At 38.1% G+C, this 20,211-nt stretch overlaps 2 protein-coding genes across 3 annotated transcripts; both read right to left on the reverse strand.

Moving 5' to 3' along the window:
• Window positions 1-130: 130 nt before the first annotated feature.
• On the reverse strand, window positions 131-14,349 carry fam50a (family with sequence similarity 50 member A). 2 transcript variants are annotated; one of them, XM_067591398.1, is made up of 13 exons: window positions 14,079-14,347; window positions 11,953-12,037; window positions 11,533-11,632; window positions 9,705-9,826; window positions 9,091-9,167; window positions 8,256-8,322; window positions 8,079-8,140; window positions 7,896-7,972; window positions 7,047-7,101; window positions 3,978-4,026; window positions 3,768-3,838; window positions 2,585-2,695; window positions 131-268 (listed from the first exon to the last, which is right to left on the reverse strand). In XM_067591398.1, exons 1-13 carry the CDS (start codon window positions 14,187-14,189, stop codon window positions 260-262), a joined length of 996 nt encoding a protein of 331 aa, XP_067447499.1. In that variant the 5' UTR covers window positions 14,190-14,347; the 3' UTR covers window positions 131-259. The 2 variants fall into 2 exon arrangements, with proteins under 2 accessions (XP_067447499.1, XP_067447501.1); XM_067591400.1 differs by lacking the exons at window positions 131-268; window positions 2,585-2,695; window positions 3,768-3,838 and adding an exon at window positions 5,134-5,271 and having other exon boundaries at window positions 14,079-14,349.
• An 883-nt stretch (window positions 14,350-15,232) lies between these two features.
• Window positions 15,233-19,778, reverse strand: cav4b (caveolin 4b). Its single transcript, XM_067591405.1, has 4 exons — window positions 19,481-19,778; window positions 18,626-18,858; window positions 16,917-17,104; window positions 15,233-15,638 (listed from the first exon to the last, which is right to left on the reverse strand). Exons 2-4 carry the CDS (start codon window positions 18,851-18,853, stop codon window positions 15,455-15,457), a joined length of 600 nt encoding a protein of 199 aa, XP_067447506.1. The 5' UTR covers window positions 18,854-18,858; window positions 19,481-19,778; the 3' UTR covers window positions 15,233-15,454.
• Window positions 19,779-20,211: the final 433 nt, after the last annotated feature.

Raw genomic sequence — 20,211 nt, forward strand, 5'->3', positions numbered from 1 at the left:
TATTCAGCGCAGATACTACAACATGTTTATGAGCTATATAGATATGAATGTGGAGTTGTTTTCACAGGAAACATCGCATTGGCATTTCAAATACATTTGGGGAAACTAGTATTTCAATAACCAAGTTAAGTAAATCATGAATCAATAGTTTATTAAATTGTGATAATGCACCGATAAAATGTGTTGTAACAAAAGTAAAACAGGATGGAAAAGGAAACATTTGCATTAAGGATTCCAGAGACAGAAGAAGACAGCTGCTTCACCGGATCTGAAAAACAAAACACAGCAAATTAAATATTAAGTTATTCCAGGAAATAATCAGGTCCATTCTGCCACATGATACTCAATCATTGCAGATCTGAGGTTATTATTGAGATAAAGAAGGAGTGTGTTTTTGTCAGGCATTTGGATGGACTGGGGGTATGTTGTAAAACAGAGCGTGCCTCTGCAGGAAAAAGCTGGCAGCTCCACCACACTGGGCAGGGTTCTCTTGACAGAACAATCGTACAGGCAACGTGCCGAAGGCAGAGCTGTTGATCCAGCTCAGTTTGCCCAAAGGAATCATTATGTTCAAGATATGTTTATAACTAATACATGAAGTTTCATGAAGTTTCATGAAAGTTTCATGAAAGTTTCAAGTGTACAAGTTATTTCTCGTTAAACTTAGATTTTTGTTTATTTATATTTGTTTATTTATCAGGGACAATGTAAAAATCAACAACATTGTAACAGGTTACAATATCATGATACAGATGTGTTATAATACATAATAGGATTATAATAGGATTTCTATTTTGTGAACCCTGTCCCTGGTTGGGCTTTTCTAATGCTTTTTCTAAACTGACTTGCTGCATTAAAGGAAGTGGAACATATGTAAGAAAATGTAATATGTATGAAACAAACACTGCAAAGATTATCTGTTAACATCCAGCTGGATCTTCTTGGTTTGTATCAGTATACACATTTATTATGGTGGAATGTGAAGAGACTAATGTGTGTAATGCATTTAAACTTTTGAGAAATGAAAATTTGTTGTAATTTAATAGTAATGAGTGAAGACAACACAGTGAGTGGGTAACAAATGGCAGTTTCCTGTTCATGGATGGTAGTTCCAGCTTGACAAAGATGTCCGTCCTTATTTTTCTATTGAACCACCTGTTTTCTCTTTACAAAACTTGAAAATCACTCGCCTCGAAGGAGTATTAGTGGAGTACCTGAAGAGTTATCCATCCTCCTCTATTTGGCAATGTCCATATTTATCGCCTACACGTCCCTTTGCATTCCTTTTTTCTCCAGCTTGTGCAAACTACACTGTAACACGAGCTGAGCTATTAATGTGCAGTGCTTGTATAGGCCAGTTTTGTACTGAACTGAACTGAGCATGACAGCTTGGACCAGCAACAGACTGAACGTAATACTGAACTGAAGACAACTAGCATCAGTGCTGAATGTCCATTTGAACAGTGATGTGACCACTAAATTTAGGAGTGAATGAATTACATTGTGACTACAAATCTTTGACCTGAGCTTTTCAAAGACTTGAATCAGCAAAGTGATTTGTGATTTCCACCCTTGGTTGGCTAAGTTTTTAGTGTGCTGCTTGATTTGAACATCACACACACATTGTGATCATCACAATGTTAAACCTCCATTCTTTTTTTTAACCACTTGGGGGAAATGAAATAAGCTCTAAAAGTTTGTTCATATTCATTCTACTTTCAGCTCTGATTTGGTCTCTGCCAATGAGTATTGTCATGATACAATGGCATGAACAAAAGATAAATTATAATAATAATAAAGGTTAAATTCCACTGATGAAGCTTGTTGGAAGAGCAGCTACACATACTACACAGCAAGCCTTTGACTCACTGTTACTAAATACGCACACAACATTGTCAGTCTCTGAAAAACTGATCATCAATAGTCATGTTTCCATTAGATTCACAAGAGAATTTTAAGAAAACTTTTGAAATGTCAACAGAAGGAAAATGCTAATTAGATGCGTTTTCATCAACTGCTTTGTAAAGCAAATAATCTAGGCTATGCAACACATAGTTTTGTCAGAAGATGGCGGTATAGGCTTAAATAATCAGCCAGTAAACAGAGTAGAAGAAGTAGGGGTATCCAACCAGACACAAAACAAACAGTGATATTGCCAACTGGTAATTGTCCTTTCAATTTGTCAAATGTCAGCTAGTATTGGCCATGCTCCATGTTATATGGAGACACCAGAAGACGCGAGAACGGAAACAGCTGGTCAGTCATGTGAGTTAAATGTTCGCTATGTCATTATTTATTCGACAAATGCGTTTCCATTACCCATTTTGCACATAAACTCTTTTTCAACATTTCCAAAATCCACCTCAAGCAAGTGTAAAAACTTTTTTTTGCAAAATTGAAAATACGTTTTTTCTGATTTTGGTGTTTCCATTAAGCTTTTTTAATGTGATACTTAAAAATGCGCAGAAAAATAGGTTTATGGAAACACAGCTAATAAAATGTCGCATTAAGTGTTTTACTTGTGCTAAAGATCAGATTTAAGATTAGGTGAAACTTCAATGATCCCTGAGGCAAAACTTCTCACCGTATATTTGTCCCATTTCTTCTCAGGGTCGTATGGCTCCCAGCGACTAGCAGGAAAGATGTGCTTGTTCTTTTCATACCAGCTCCTTAGCACCACTTTACCTGCATGAGACTTTAAGCAAGAGAGCACAACCAGGTTAACTTTGATATGGCTTTTAAATTTATCTTACTTATCTTAGTATTTCCTCTAACAATAATATAAAGGATAAGTCTGGTCATCTTCTATTTTTTTCTACGTGTCAACAAGTCCAATGAAAAGATGAGAACAAACAATGAATTGATTCCATTAACAAGTATTGCGTGTGTATTCAAAGCCTTGTATAACTTATTCCTCAGTACCATAAAGTTCTGCTGTTGTCCAAATGTTGCACTGGGTGACATGTTCCTTCATTACCATGAACACGCACACTGTAGTTTACTTTGACTCAATCCCACACACACCCTCCTGCTGCCAGAAATACTCACTAGAGCAACAAATGTGTATTAATCCGCAGCTTAAAATAGTCCCCAACCATTGTACTTTTATCTCCTGTTTAAGCAACATTGATTAAAAAGTGTCCAGCTGCTTTAGGGAATTACTGAGACTTTAAAAAAGTTAAAACTATATATTTTTGACCCATTTATAAATATTTACATCAGCAGTAACAAATGGGCTTGGGATGAATGCCACAGACAGACAGGGTAGAGAAGTCCTAAAGTTGTGAGGGATAGAGGACGCATTTATATTTTTCATCTTTTCATGGGATTTATTGACAAGAAAAATGTAGAATAATGCCAGACTTATCCTTTAAATTCATTTAGATTTTTGTAATGAAATGATTAAATTCAAGTGCTTTTTACTGAAATTATGATTATGATTTTATCCAACAAAAGTAACATCAGAAATTACTTTTTTTTTCTTGATTGATTTGTAGACAATTTCAGATCTTTTTAGCAAGTTTTAGAGGTTCACATTTTTTCAAGTCTATCTTAAAACAATATTCATATGCCCATATGTACACTGGAGCAGTTTTTGGTTGCTGCTAATTGTTCCTTCTGTCCATACCGGCTGTGAAAAGGTCCCTTCTTGCTGTGATTCCAATGTAACATATGTAAGCCAGTCAGCAGCTCAACAGCAGCAGCTTCTGACCAATTACTGTTTCAATGTACATATGGGGATGTGAGTGTTGGGGAATAATCCTAACCTCGTCTTTCTCTACTGTGGCGTCATTCACCAGTCGAATATCATCGTGGACGTCAAAGCTGAAAAGAGGACCTGTGGGGGAGAACTAAACTGAGTGAAAATGCAGGAAAATCAACCTCACATTGTTCCATGTGTTGTACAGAAACAACTACTTCAGAATGTAATATCTAAAAACAAATAAAGGAGATGAAAGCTGTTTGTGTTCACTTACCAGATTTGCCTCTGGCTTTGGTCACAATGAAGTCATAAAAACTGTGGTGCTGATTGGAACAAAGAGATAAAACATGAATTAATTCAAAAACTGCCACAGCTGCTGGACAAATGAAAAAGAAACCATAAAAAATAATCACAGTAAACACCATCATAAAAAAAAACATTGACAGCAAATTTTTCGAACGACAAGATTACATGCAAAGTCGATGCAAAGACACAAATAGACGCAAATTCACGTCTACTCGTGTTGGGTGAAGCGAATGATGTGAATTACGCGACGTGAATGACGCAAATATGTGAAATTCGCAACACAAATACACAAAATTTGCGTAATTTGCATATTCACGCAAGTTGAAAACATTCAACTTGAGCAAAAAGTTTGCGCTACCACAGGGCTGGACCAGGGGATTCAGCTGCAACTTGCCAACAGACAGCTGTTGAGACCCAGCCAGCTCTGGAGGAAAGAGCCAGGGAGCACGATGGTGGTGCTGCTGATTTCTGGGGGAATAAACACCACCACCACCAGATTCTGTTCTAATCCAGAGCCATTTACTGGCAGGAAGAGTTTATTTTTTAAACTTTTGGGATTAAGAAATTGATTTATCTTCACTTTTGCTTCTCAACCTAACTTAGCCGGAGCTAACACCAGAGTCACATACCCCCCTCAGCTGCTGTCATCGGTAATAAACATCTTAAATGCCAGTGAGTTTATATGATCTTAAAGTTGCACAATATGTAAATATCTACGTGTATAAACATGTTGCTGCTGTATTTATGCTTTATGCTTTATGCTTTAGATGACGTTATATTGAGTGTGGATGAAGCAGCTAATGTTTGCAAAGCATAGCTCTGATCGATTTGAACTCCAGACTTCAGAAAACAAGCATTTCAAAAGTTTTTTGCTTGTCATCTTGCAGACAGACCTGGCAAGGCATGAATTAAGACTTTTTACAAATCAGCATCATGATGTAATTATTTCAGCATCCTTTTGATTTGTTTATCTGCTGTTCATACCGCTTTAAGGCCTGTAGTTGTCATCTGGGAAGTGCAGTAAATCAACAGATTTTGGGGGGGAGTTTTGTGTGATGGGTTAATGCAGTTTATCACAGCAGAACAAACAGAGACAAGTTGATAATGTATCTCTCAGTGTTTACAGATAAGTGTCGGTATGACTGTTGTTAGCAGGAGGACTGAGCTGTCATGATGGCAGGCAGGCTGAGCTTCATTAACATCACCGCAGTGGTTCTCACTGTCCAGGTGGGGACTAGTCGGTGCCTGCTGTTGCTCACTGGCTGTGTGGGGCGAATAAACACAAGTGATCCTGTGGTCAAACTCACGCAAGTAACGAGAGTTGAAAATTCACATTTGGTGTGAACACAACATTAGAACTGGAAGCTGATGGCAATTTAATGTCTTGGTCTTATGCCTGAATAATCGCCCAAGCCACTTTTACTTGCCTCTGTCACACCATAAGAGGAATATAAACTTAGCACAAAAAGTAAGGAAATTTGTGTTTAGTAGATTATTTCTTTGTTGTAACAATGCTTCTTGGCAATAAATCTTATACCGTTGGAAAGCCTGTTTATTTCCCTTTTAAATGGTGCCACATTTGTAAGGAACATGCATTTGTTGGATGAGTATCTGGGTTGCACTGATGAAAAATTTGCCAAATCTTCTCTGCCAATGCCAAACAGCTTATTCTGCCATTGACTCTTGTTTGGTGTTTGGTGGATTGGATGATTGAAGTTTGAAGAAACAATACATATTGGCAATTTAACGATTAATTAATTTAACAAACAGGAGCCTTAGTAGCATGTGGAAGACCCATATACAACCACAACAGCCTGGCACCTCCTCCTCATGCTGGTCACCAGCCTGGTCACACACTGCTGTGGGATGGCATCCCATTCTGGATTCATCACTGAACATGACCTTCCTCCATATGTTCAGGTTCCAGTGCACGTGTTGCCGACACCAGTGCAAACGGGCTTGACGGTGAGGGGCAGTCATGGCAGGCCTCCTGGCAGCCCTATGAGACCAGAGATTGGCTGCATGCAGTCTGTTCCGGATCGTCTGGGCTGAGAGCCGTCGGCCATATCGTCCTGCAAACCTCGCAAATCTGTAGAAGACAGACTACGGTACCTAAGTGCTGACAGGGTGAGGAAACAGTCTTCTTGGGGTGTCGTCTTCTTGCGACGCCCACTTCGCGACCTGTCTCTGACATCCCCTGTTATAGGGAATTAGAATTATGCCGCAATTTGGTTTTGCGGAACACCAGCTTGAAGTTGCCCTATCGCACGGGCCCTATCCAGATCAGCCAAACGTGGCATACCGATTCTTGGAGCGGACACCTACTGACCACTGTAGCAGGGCCCATGCTCACAGGTGCTGCCAATCAGGTGCCTGATTGGCACCTGACTGGCATCACCTGGGGGTACCAGAAGCTCAAAACAAGAGTCAATAGCAACAGCAAAATAAGTTGTTTGGCATTGGCAGAGAAGATTTGGCAAATTTTTCATGGGCGCAACCCACATACTCAGCTCTACTGCTCATCCCACAAATGCATGTTCCTCACAAATGTGGCACCATTTAAAAAGGGAAATAAACAAGCTTTCCAAAGGTAGAAGATTTATTGCCAAGAAGCGTTGTTAGAACAAAGAAATAATCTACCAAATACAAATTTCCTTACTTTTTGTGCTAAGTTTAGTGTTTCATAGTTTATTAAGCTAACTTTCTTTTCCCTGTGTATAAGAGATGAAGATAGGGAAGATATATTTATTACAGTGATGTTAGAAGGTGAAACAAGACGCATATTTTTCAGTCTGTACATGCAAGTAAAAGTGGATCAGGCAATTATTCAGAGATGAGCCTGACATGTAAATCCATCAAATTAATGTAAAGGGATGTGTGTCTTAAAGGGCCATTGTATTGTGAACACAGACGCACATCAGAGGTGTTGAATCTACTCAAACACTTAAACAGTAAATGAGTTGAATTGAAACGAAGCAAATGAAGCAACAGTTCAGTTGTGGTTTTTGAGGGTGTCGGTCATGCACTCACTACTCACATGTGGGATTATCAGATCCTCTTTGATGTACATCAGCTGTTCTACTCCAGCAGACCTGCACAGAGAATGAGAATTTCAGTCTGATAAAAATAAATTTCAACATTATTAAGAAGGAAAAATTACCGATATTTTTCCTGTGTGTGTGTGTGTGTGATTTGAATATGTCTGACTTAAGCAACTCTAAGTGATAGTATCAAAGAACACACAGTGGCAGACATCAAGGCTTATTGTCATCGGTGCAATTTTTAAAATCAGAGGGACTGAGAGGGAGACATAAAGAGATTCTTTGGAGAAACTATGTTTCCTTATTTTCTGTAATGATGCCTTCAAGGACTGTAAAACGTGGGTCTCCCAAAGCACTACCTGCCTACCATGCTACGCCATACAAAAGGGAAAAGCAGACACTTAAATATCATAATACTAAATACTTTAAAATAAATTCAGTAATCAGTAAATTTGGAAAAAACTAGTTTCATGATACAAGGTCGAATATTGCGCTGTGGAATCAGAGTGTAGGCTGAGAAGAAAGCGGCGACCACAGCAACACTACAGCCATAGTCTGACACACAAACTTCATCTGCTGAGTTTCGCCGTTATAACACTAACACTAACACAAACAAACAACTAGCTTTACAATATAATGTCAGAGCACAGATGTGGTGCCACTATTACAGCTTCTACCATAAATGACAGCAAAACGCACAAGAGATTCTCACACTGAGCTGAAATGAAACAAGTGCACATAAATTAGGTAAACAACATAAATAAACAGTCTCTACTGCATTTTGCTGTCATTTATGGTCATGCTATTCTCCTCTGCAGAATAAGAGTAAAGCATGATTCTCTTACCTTAGCTCACTAAAGTCCTTCCTCAGGACTTCCAGGGCCCTCTGCAGGAAGTTCTGGATGGTATTGCCCTTCTTCATCTGCAGGGGAAATAAACAGAAAGACATGAGGGGAAAATATGAAGAGAGTATCTGTTGTGTTGAATGTTTATACACAGAATAAGGGGAATCTATAGTCATACTTTACCTTGACCGTCTTACGATGTCCAGATCCATCCCAGTAGCTGAATGTGATTTCTATCTCCTCACCTGAAAACAAACATATAAACCATTATTTGGATAGAGAGTAACTGTGAGTGTGCATGTGAGTCAGTTACAGCAATAACAAGGGGTGTGTGTGTGTGAAAGTAATTGTGACACTCACTCTTAATCTTCTCCTGTTTGAGCTCCCACTCCTGCCTGAGTTCCTCTCTGAGACGATTCTCCTCCTCCTGAACACACAAAGCCGACAAAATGAAATGATTGAAAATGTCAGTTTATATTAGAGGACCATGCTGCATTAACATGACAATAGAGATCGGACTCAATAGACAAAATAACAAACGAACATGGCAACTCTACCATGGTATCAACAATACAGTATATGTGGTAGTTTTAATGGTGTGAAATGGCCGATGTCTTCTATTTAGTATTTGAGTTACAAGTGTTCAGAGGTCCGTGTGGTCTGTTTTTTCGGAAATACAACCGACATGAAGAATCGTTAAAAGTCTAGCTGGTTTAGCTTCATAATCAATAGTTACTTCTTGCTCTAATCATTGGCTTCAATGTTCTTCTACAGCTTGCCATGTAAAACAGGAATTAAAGTCCCCCCGATTTTTTAGTTTGATTTACAATTTGATGATGCACAGTTATAAAATGTAAATAGAAGTGTTGGTTTCCAAAGCTCAATAGAATCCATGGGGCAAACCTGTAAAATCTAGAATCTCTGAATAAATTGAAATTATGAGCACATTGCATGCACACGACTCCAAACCACAAATTAATTTAAGCAGAAATTGTTTCAATCCCAGGAAGATCTTTGTCTGGCAAAAATGAAATGAAAACATTCTAAAACTAAATTTGTGGTTTAAAGTCCATGTGTAGGCGTTCACAAAGAAAATACCAGAGTCCAATTAATCTTTTGCCAGCACAAAGCAGAGAAATGATAAGGAAATACTTTCCCAGAGTCATACTCTGAATGTGACGGTGTCTAACCTCACCTCTCTGTCTCGATCAGGAAGGAAACTTGTGTCCACATCTGGATTTTTCCCCAGTTTCTTCTTCCTTACTGGAGAATCTGTGAGACAAAGTCACACACTTTTTATTCATGAGCTATAAAATACCTGCTGACCAAAACAGTGTCTTAAAATACTCATATGGAGCAGCAACAAACAAACAGTATGACAAGCTCAACATCACTGCTTAGAACATCACTCATGACTACAACAAATAAGCAACAAAATAGGTGAATGCGAAAAAAAAGAAATTTCAAAAAGCAACTAATTCTAAAACTTAAGTAACTTTTTCCATGAAAGAAAACACCAAACATCTATATCTAAATATATTAAATTGTAGAAGTGGCTTTGATGCTGCAACAACTCATATTCTCTGACAACTCCCCATTTTTAATCCCTGCAAGATCCTGTTTCAAGATTTCATTTTTTAATCCATTCATTTAATTACTGATGAAGCTCCAGTTTAGACCAAATCAGACTGATTTAAGAGAGAATTATCTAGTTGATCTGAACTGAAGAATGACAGAGGCCGTATACAGCTGAAAGTGCTTCTCAGCACTGTGTTACTCTTTTAGTCTCTGCTTTAACATAATACTCACAATCCTGCTCTTCTTCTTCATCTTCCTCTTCATCTTCTTCATCTTCGGGATTAAACGATAAACTGGCTATTTTCCTCTTCTGTTCTTCCTTTCTCTTCTTCTCTTTCTGCTTCTCAAGCTTGCTGAAAAGAGTAAAACATTCATAATTATCAACCAAAATCAAATGGAAGACAGCTACACATACACACCATCATTGCATAATGTATTCATGCTTTCTCTATGTTTTCAGCACACATTTTCTTTGCAGGACTACAAGGAAAACAGTTGTCGCTCTTGAACTTGTGCCCAGAAAAAACTGATTCATGTTTTACTGTTGGAGCCTTGTGATAATAATAACAACAATGATAATAATAATGGGTTACATTTGTATAGCACTTTATCTTGATATCCAAAGCGCTTTACAGTGAAGGGGGTAAACTCACCTCAACCACCACCAATGTGTAGCACCCACATGGGGATGATGTATGGCAGCCACTTTGTGCCAGAACACTCACCACACATCAGATTGAGTTGGAGAGGGAGGGAATCATTGAGCCAAATACACTGGGGGACGATTAGGTGACCAGATGGAGAAAGCTAGGTTGGGAATTTTGCCGGGACACCAGGGAACCCCCTACTCTTTGCAATAAGTGCCATAGGATCTTTAATGAACAAAGTGAGTCAGGACATTGGTTTAATGTCTCATCCGAAGGACGGCGTCTCCTACAGCACAGTGTCCCAGTCACTGCACTGTGGCATTGGGATTTTTTTTTTTTAACCAACACTACTTCCAGTGGCACCTTAATTTTTTCCTGGGATGTCTCCCTTCCAAGTACTAAATAAGCCCATGCCTGCTCAACTTTCAATCATTCAGCAGAAACAGGGTACATGTTTTATGGCTTCTGCTAAGATGCCTTAGTCATCTTGGCACTGTTATGCACGGTTTGACAGGTGAGGTTGGACACCATCCAGAGTTTTCATTCATTTTTCATTTTCTTTTGAGCCCCCTGGCGACAGTTGGAGAGATTCATTAGTGTCATAGCCATCCATATGATTTCTGCTTTGAATTTTTCATGCCACTGCTAGTTACATTTCTATCAAAATTAAAAACTGTAAGTGCAACTTGTATTTTGGAATCTGGAAGCCACCTGTCATGAATCAAGAGTTCATCACACTGTCTGGCCTGTGAGGGTACAATTATTAAGTCTAAAGCAAGAGGGGAACCATGAGAGGAAGATGCAAAGTAAGGCTACATTTAATGATCATTTTCAAAATCAGAAAGAAGTGATAGACCCTCATCACAACATCCCAGAGCCCAAATAGATGTACTTAAGTTGCTTGTTTTCTTCAACCAACAGTCCAAAACCAATTAACATTTAATTTACTATCATACATAATAAAAACATGCAGCAAATCCTCATGTCTGAGAAGCTGGAATCAGCAAATATTTGGCATTTTTGCTTGAAAAATGATGATAACCGATGCAGCTCTAATGCAAAATCCTTTGAACACATCAAATTTCCTTCTCATTCACATAATTAGCAGAGCTATTTGTATCTGGGAGTCAATTGTTTGTCTCTGCTCCCAGAAATGTAACATGAATTCATTTGTGTGCATCGGAACTGGAAATGTAAATGTTTTTTTCACGTACTGGCTGTAGGCTGAATGCAAATGATAGGAAACATGATGAGAAAAGACCATTAGCAAGATTAGAGGTCTGAAAGCTCTACTAGCGCCCCCTAAAAGCCCTGCTGGTCTTTACACCTCTCTGGGCTGAAGTGGTTTAAACCAAATGGTTGAGAAACTGAAACTACAGTGTGAATGTGAGCCAGTAAGCACACAAACTCACAGCTGTAGTTCCTTGGACTGCTCCTTCTTGGCCAGCTGCTTCTCTCTCTCCTTCACCAGCGCCTCCTGCTTGGCCTTCATATCATTCAGTGTCACCAGACCTGATCAAAACATGAAAGACATGAATCAGGTCTCACTGCAAGACTCAGATGGATATATTATCTCAAAAATGTTATCAAATACAGTATACTATATACTAATTCACATGCAGTGATGTTAAAATACTTTTTTCATCTACATTTTCATAATAACACTGCATGTTGCTTTCCTGTGCAGATCTGTGAAGTGTCTTCACTCTTTCTGAGACAACCATTTCATATATTGAACTTTGTGGGTCACACTCTAAGCCAGTACGGGCATTTCCACCTTAAGATGACAGCTTGTAGACTTACAGTAGGGCCACAAAAACAAAGATACTTACCAACTGTGCTGGACTTCAGCTCTGCCTCCACCGCATCATAGTGAGCTGAGAATTTCTTATCAATGTTGGACTTGACCATGTTGTCCTGCAAGAGACCAGAGATAATGTTACATCACAGAAGCAGTGGTGGAAGAAGTATTCAGACCCTTTACTTAAGTAAAACTATACATACAGCAATATAAAATACTTCAAAACAAGTAAAAATCCTGCATGAAAAATCCTACTTAAGGTATTGCAGTAAAAGTAGTGGTTTGGTCCCTCTGACTGATATGTTATTATATATGACATCATTAGATTATTAATACTGAAGAATCAGTGTTGGAGCAGCATGATACTGTTGTAGCTGCTGGAGGTGGAGCCAATTTCAACTACTTTATATACAGTTAGCTAGTTTAGTCCGGTGGTTCCCAATCTAGGGGGCGGGCCCCTCCAAATGGTCACCAGATAAATCTGAGGGGTTGTGAGATGATTAATGGGAGAGGAAAGAAGAAGAAAAAGTTCTGATACACAAATCTGTTTACACTTTTTGGACTTTTTCTCTAATCTTTGATTTTTGGTGAAATATTGGATCATTTGAACATTTATTGAAATGAAACCTTGTGAGAAGTTTAGAGGGAAAATCACTATTTGGTGGAGCTGTTAACAACTCAGATATCTGAAATGTGACCCCGACTAGACACTGCTTTTTGTAAGACGTCAATGCCAAAAGGATTGGTTTCATCTTTAAATGGACTGCACTTATATAGCACCTTTATAGTATTTCAACCACTCAAAGCACTTTTTACACTACAAGCCACATTCACCCATTCACCCATTCACACACACACACACACACACACACACACACACACACGGTGGCAAGCTACCACGCAGGGTGCTGGCACAGCCATCGGGAGCAATGGAACCGAACTGCCAATCTTCCAATTAGTGGACAACTCACTCTACTTCCTGAGCCACAGGCACCCCAATGTCTTGAAAATCCTTGTTATATTATCCATTGTGTCAAATCTTTATCTGAAAAGTAACTAAAGCTGTCAAATAAATGTAGTGAAGTAAAAAGTATAATATTTCTCTCTGAAATGAAATGGAGTGGAAGTATAAAGTAGCATAAAATGCAAAAAACTCAAGTAAAGTACAAGTACCTCAAAAATGTACTTAAGTACAGTACTTGATTAAATGTATTTAGTTACTTTCCACCACTGCACAGAAGAAACCACACACACGCATGAGTAAGGTTACTTTTAAGCATTCTGAGTGAAAGATCCCTTTAAAATACTCTCCTGTAATATTAATGTTATAAGCTTTATAAGACAAACAGGTTAACAGTTTGTCATTATCCTCGACTTGCCTAGAATGTTATGTAAATTGATTTTTATTTAACTAATTGTAACGGCGACCACTTCACTGACCCTGGCCTCTAGATACAACAGACTATAATACAAGTTAGGAAGGTAACTATGGTTCTGATTTTGACACTCAAACCTACCATTCAATTAAACTGGAAGCCAAGGATGTAATACTATACAATGAAAACAAAAAACAAAAAGTTCGAAAAGCAGACTGTCAATTAATTAGTAATTTTACTGGGAAAATTTCACGTACCATAAATCCAAGTTGAACTTTTCATGACTCAATTTAGGGAGTATTTTGAGTCTATCCAACTTTTAACTATAAGAAATGTGCGCATACAATTAGTGTGCTCCAAGATTTTTTTTAATAAATCTGATTATTTTTATTATTTTTCTAACCATTTATTTATTATTAGTACTTTTACCCTTTGCCCTGTTTACCATGTTGACTGTATCAACAAACTGAAAGAGAAGTCATGTTGTTTATGATCTTTATTTCATTATGATGCCTAATTGTTTTCTGATATTGTATTACTGTCACACATGTTGTAAGGGGCGCTTTCTGTAAATAAAGTTATGGAAAAAAGGTAACTTTAGTTCTGTGAACTCTGGCTGACTGACTTATCTGGTGACATTAACACTGAGGACACGTCTCCTTACGTTATGTTTACCGACACTGAACTGAGTCATTTTGGGGGGAAAATAGAGGGCTAAATGAACTCTTAGTAATATCACGTACTTAATAAGTATCATAATTCCGGGTAAGAGGTTACAAACCTCTGCAATCTTCTGCTTCAGTTGTTCCAATTGCTCTCTCTCTTTCTCTCGTTTTTTCATCAGCTGCATGGCTCTCCCGGCCTCGCTGGCAGCTCCTTTGTACTGCGCCATGTTGCTTTCTTTGTGTTTCAAGTTCACTTATAAGAACTCTAAAGACACAAAAGACAGAAAAAGAAGATAAACACTTAAAGTAAAAAAATGATTTTTCCAGATCTGTGAAGGTAGGGCTCCCAGTACACCACAACAACAAAAATGGCGGTGGCGAAGTGCATGTTGGGTATTGAGGGGATATATATATATATATATAATGCTGCCTTCAAATGCTATCAGGAAACCTCGTAATTATGAACTCACATAGCAACGATCAAAAAGTGGTATTAAATAAAGGACTACAGCTTGAACATAGCCTACCTAAACTAAAACCTAAATATATGAATGTAAAACATATATTCACAAATCAATCACAAATACCACAGTGTTTTGATGAAGAAGTGAGTGACAGGATGCCGGTAAAATACTCTTCTGTAATATTAATGTTATAAGCGTCATAACACAAACAGGAACTACATAATGCTGCCTTCAGGTGCTTCAGGAAACCTCGTAATTATGAACTCACACTGCAACGATCAAAAAGTGTTATTAAAGAAAGGAATACAGCTTGAATACAGCGTACCTAAACTAAACTCTGAATATATGGATGTAAAATATATTCATAAACCAATCACAAATACCACAGTGTTTTGATATAGCAGCGAGTGACAGGTTGAATGTCATTTAAATTGCCAATTTGTAATATCTAATGGACAAAAAGCCATAGCATTTAGGTATTAGGGTTGCATTGATTGTTATCCTGACACTTCATAAGCTGGAACCAGCAAATGTTTTTTTTTTTTTCTTAACTTGATAAATTACTTTAATAATACAATAATTGCCAGAATTATTTGCAAATAATTTTCCACCAATTGGCTAACAATTGCAGAATATTTATTTATTTAGTTGATTCTACTTTATTCATCTGAAGTCCATAATATTACAAATATCTCAACAACCGATGAATGAATGAATATGATATACCTTACATTTCCATGTGTTTCCTGTGTAAAAATCGATTCACATAATCTGATTGGTCAAAACAAAACAAATCCAAAAAAAAGGAATTTTTGACATTTAGTTTATTGACAGCTAATACAATTTCCTCAGACTTGCATCTGAAATCAGTGTAAATAATTATGATAATAATAATGCATTTTTATGAATTGGCTTTACATGTAGAAAACATATCAAACAGCCACTCACTCACTCATTCACTCACTCACTCACTTACTCACTGGCTCGCTCGCTCACTCACTCACTCACTCAATCAGTATGTCTCACATTCATACAGCCTCTTTTTCTCTCATTTGATGCCAGTCCTTGTTAGACAGTGAAATGGCGATTTGACTGCAGCAGAGAGCAAAAGATGTACAGAAAGGAGAGATGAAATCGTTCACAGCACATATACACAAGGACCGCAGGCATGGAAGGAAAGTGTTGCTCAGCTGTATGCAAGGCACCACAAACCTAGAGAGAGAGATAGAGAGAGAGAGAGAGGGGTTAAATAACTGTGTCTAAAAACTGTGTCTAAGAGGACAGAAAGACAGAGCAATAAAATCCTTGTAAATACTTTAATATGTCAAAAGTATTTCTTTCAGTGTCTTCAATCAAAGGTAGCTCATAATTAAGAATTAAGAAGGAAGGAAGAAAGAAAAACAATTTGATTTGTTGGTCAACTGCTGAACAAGCCAACCAGATAAGTTTTATAAAGACAATTTTGTATAATTATTAGTTAGAAAAAAATGGACTAATCATTGTGAGAGGTTGCTCCTCTCCCTTTTCACTAGGCCCTGGTTCCCAACATTAGGCCTGTTAGTGTCTTTGTGTTAAATCACTAATTTCAGTCCAATGTTTCTGTTCATTTCAGTCATGTTACATAAATAATGGAAAACGGGTTTCAGTTGAGTAGTTTGTGTTTCACAATGTTATGTTTTGTTGAAGGTCTTCAGTCCTGTTGGAATGTTTCATTTTTGACAGTGTTGTGGTGGTGGAGCAGGTCACTTGTTTAATCAGTAACAGTGACAACAGATGTGCATCATTAGCTGCACTAAGTAGTGAGTCACTAGGCATGGTCAAGCTGAGGTAGGAAGGATAAAACTGTTCTGAGGTACATTCTGTATAATTTGGCACACTAATGGCTGTGCATGTGTGACCATAGAAAATTATGATTGTCAGCAGTAACAGAATCATTCTACATCAATGTTGTTCTGTATGTTTTGAAGCTATGTATCAGTCCAGCTCACCCTGTGGTGACCCGAGTAGATGGTATGTTCCAGTTAGGTGAGGCTGAGAAGTAGGTGGCAGCTTGCTGTGAGGCTGCAGATTTTATTTATTTATTTGTTTGTTTGCTTTGGCTTAAGTTATTTTGGTTGAATTTCCCAGGGTTCATTTTTGTCTCTGCTTCATATTGATATTTTTGTTAATAAACATCATCTGTTTTTTCCACTCTGGGCTGACAACCTGTGTTGTTAACATCCCTTTATATGGAGTGGCGGCACTACAATGATGAATGAATGAGTAAAGAACTGTTATTGTTTGTTCATCCTTTTTCTCTCGTCCCTCATGGATTTACTGATTGTTTTGTTTTTAATTTCTGAGACATTGTTGACATGTTAGCTTCACTTTTAGCTCTGATCTTAGTCTTGGTACTTATAGCTCTGTTAAACACTCATTGTGATGAGAGATGTGTCACTCGCAATTTGTTGTACTTGATTTTTAATCAGTGATGTTGTGGTGATAGCATACCAGACATGTAGACAGGTGAGAATGGCCAGAAAAATGCCACAGAGGAGCGCAAAGGGCACAGCAAACAGCAGGGAGAGGCAGCGGTAAGTCCAGATACGAGCCTTCTCGAAGCCAACAACACTGTAAAGCCACACTTGGTCTATGCTGTGAGGTGTAGCGGGCTCAGCCAGCACGTCACTGACCTCCACCTACAGACAGGGAACAAAAGAGCAAATGGTCCAAGTCAAGTCAGTTTATTCATAGATCTCATTTTGATGTTTTGTTATGACCAATGCTTTACAGAGAAATTTAAAATACAATTAAATAATTAAAATGAAAATAACTAGCTAATTAACTGTAACAAATAAAGTTAATGCAATTTTATAGTTATATTAATAATTAAGGGTCAAGGACTCAAACTTGATTTTAAAAAGATGGGTCTTATTTTAAATAGATAGGTAAGGTAAACTGTTCCTCCGTCTGGGAGCAGAAATAGAGAGGACTCGAGATTGGAGAGGTACCAATGTACCGTCCATGCAGAGCTTTAAAAACAGCTGGTTTCATTAATCTCACAGGTAACCAGAGAAGGGAAGCATTTTGCACCAGCTGCAGGCAAGTTAGTCATGACTGACATACTCCCACATAAAGAGAGTTACAGTAGTCAAGATGAGAGAAAAAAGCATAAAGGATAGTCTTAAGATCTCCAGAAGAGAGACATTTTTGGATTTTTGCTATTGACCTAAATAGTTACTTTGTTTATTTGCTTGTCAAATTTTAGAGCAGAAACAAAAATTATACTCTTTCTACCCTCTATTCTTGCATATGCATGCACATTTGAAAACAGAGATGAAAATTGATTGCACCACTAGTGAAATTTTGGGGACCAATGATAAGGACCCCTGTGACAACTCAAGATAACTTAGATGACACTGAAGCTCAAGTACTTCATTCAGTTTAAAGCGGGTATACAACTGTGTGTCATCAGCATAGAAATGGTAAATGATGTCATATTTTCTCAAAACAGACCTTAGTTGAAGCTTGCAAATTAAAAAGGGCCTAAAATGGAACCCTGGGGTACACCACAGGAGACAATAGCAGAGGAATTAAGATAAGAATTGCAGTTAACAATTGCAAGAATTGCAATTTAACTACTCCAAGGCCTTATTCTGAATGTCTGCTACATGTCTGAGACAATCCAACAGTATGGATTAGTTGACTCTATAAAACGCAGCAGAATGATTCATATTAACCAAATTGAAATATCTAAAGACAGCGGTAAGGCATTTGTTATACGTAGAAGAGTTCTTTTGATTGATTGATTGAAGAGTGGACTGCTCTAAAAAAGGGACAAGTTGTGAAAATACAACTTTATCTGGGATCACTGAGCATGGAAGTGTTTATTGTAGATAAAATGCTGGGCGTACCTGTATCAGATACAAGAAGAGGGACAGAATGAAGGAATTTTAAAGAGGAAAGCAAATACTGTAGACTTGTAGATGTTGTTACTGATGACAGATGATGCAGAAAGTTAAAATCAATGAAAATCTAATCTTCAACATATTTATCATGTTTAGCCAAAGAAAAAAACTGGTGACCTCAGAGGCAAAGATTCTCTTTGTGACAGACAGGATATGTGGCTGTCATTTTCAGACATTAAATACCACTGCCATGACTAACTGAGGCCATGCAGACAATGTTGATTCATAGTAAGGGGAAAAGGGAAAGAGGACCTTTAGGTGTTGGTTGATGCCATAAGGGTCCCTGTTGACAGGATGGGTGGGTGTGGGCATGGCAGGGGCTGGTGGAGGGGTCGGGGGTTGTGGCAATGGAGTTGGGGCTTTGCATGCAAACTCAGGAGGAGGAGGAGGAGTGTTTATCTGTTCTTCTTCTCCTCCTTCGTCTTCATCGCTGTCATCGATCCGGCACTCCACCAGACAGTCATCGCTCACCATCATCATCCTCACTGCAGGAGGAAAACATTGTTTTAACATGCATGAAGACAGATGAACACACAGACACACAGATCTTGACTTCAACATTCATACTGTAAACCATGCGCGCACACACACACACACACACACACACACTCCTCCAGCAGATTGCAGGCATGTCAAGTGTAACCGGCACTTCCACCTGTTCTTTAGCCCCCAAAAAAGAAGCCACACCAAAATCTGTAAATAGCAACTGGTAATTTTAAATCACACTTGTAAAATTTAAATGCATATAGTCACTCTGCATTAAAACATTCTCAGCAAAATAGTTTTTACAACAGATCAGTTTATAATCAGATATTTAGTTGTGCTGAATTGGAATGGGGACTTCTACTTAAATAAAAAATAATTCAAGATTCAGAAACATTTGCTGAATGCAATCCTGCCTTGGAGTTTTGAGTAAAATATCATGTTGATTAAAGTCTTAACAGTTTATTAAAAGCCTTTTTAACAACTTAGATATACAATATGCATGAAACTTGTGCTGCAACGTGACACAATGTAGTTGTAATCTATATTCTTGTTGAGAAATCATCAGAGCAGATTCACAAGAAGGTCAGCAACAGTAGAAATGATAACTCATGTCTGACTTACCTTCCTTACAGTGCTATCTTAATCCTGTATCAGTGACATAGACACTTGCAGAGAGACGGGGCAGGGGAGCCCTGCGGAGAGTGCTAATCTAAAATGTCAATGAGATCAGTTCAACCGCTTAATCACAATGTCCCTCAGAGCTGATTTGGCATATGAGAACCCAGACGGAGCCACACACATACACAAACATACACACATAGACAGACACCTTCACTATTTGACACTGACTTAGAGCGGCAGAAGTGCTAACTAATGTGGTACAGTGCCTCTTGTTTCTTCTGTGTGTGTGTGTGTGTGTGTGTGTGGCTGTGGAAAGGGGTTATTTTAGGGGGAGTGGATGGGTATAAAAGATCGCATTACAGCACTGGGGTGCTGTCTCAACACAGTAACTGAAACAGCGAAACACACATACACACATATCAATAATACAGTGAATAAGTGCAAATTCACTCTAGTACATATTGAATACATATTTTAAGTAGTGGTGAGTCAGAATATAACAGTACCATGAGGGTCAAGAGGTGACAGAGTGGTATGGGAGGGTGGAGGGTGGGGGTCCACACATAAAAATACATACTACTGCTTCATGTAAATGACAACAGAAAAAAGCCCATAACTAAAAACATGTTATTTTATTGAGTGAAATGGTAATTTACTGCCATGGAATTTAATATGATCAGAGAGAAATATGCTTGACTGGACAGGCATCAGGTCATCTATCTCCTTGTCTT

This window comes from Thunnus thynnus, chromosome 6, assembly GCF_963924715.1.
Source record: "Thunnus thynnus chromosome 6, fThuThy2.1, whole genome shotgun sequence".
NCBI lineage: Eukaryota > Metazoa > Chordata > Actinopteri > Scombriformes > Scombridae > Thunnus > Thunnus thynnus.

What these genes read in the sequence shown, in the direction of transcription:
- fam50a (XM_067591398.1), bottom strand. Translation starts at nt 14,189, where the DNA reads ATGGCGCAGTACAAAGGAGCTGCCAGCGAGGCCGGGAGAGCCATGCAG. An exon ending in TGAAGCAGAAGATTGCAGAG is followed by an intron (nt 12,038 to 14,078) that starts GTTTGTAACCTC and finishes GGTCTCTTGCAG; the next exon opens with GACAACATGGTCAAGTCCAA. An exon ending in CAGTCCAAGGAACTACAGCT is followed by an intron (nt 9,827 to 11,532) that starts GTGAGTTTGTGT and finishes TACTCTTTTCAG; the next exon opens with CAAGCTTGAGAAGCAGAAAG.
- cav4b (XM_067591405.1), bottom strand. Translation starts at nt 18,853, where the DNA reads ATGATGATGGTGAGCGATGACTGTCTGGTGGAGTGCCGGATCGATGAC. An exon ending in GCATCAACCAACACCTAAAG is followed by an intron (nt 17,105 to 18,625) that starts GTCCTCTTTCCC and finishes CCCTGTCTGTAG; the next exon opens with GTGGAGGTCAGTGACGTGCT. An exon ending in CTCACCTGTCTACATGTCTG is followed by an intron (nt 15,639 to 16,916) that starts GTATGCTATCAC and finishes CTCTCTCTCTAG; the next exon opens with GTTTGTGGTGCCTTGCATAC.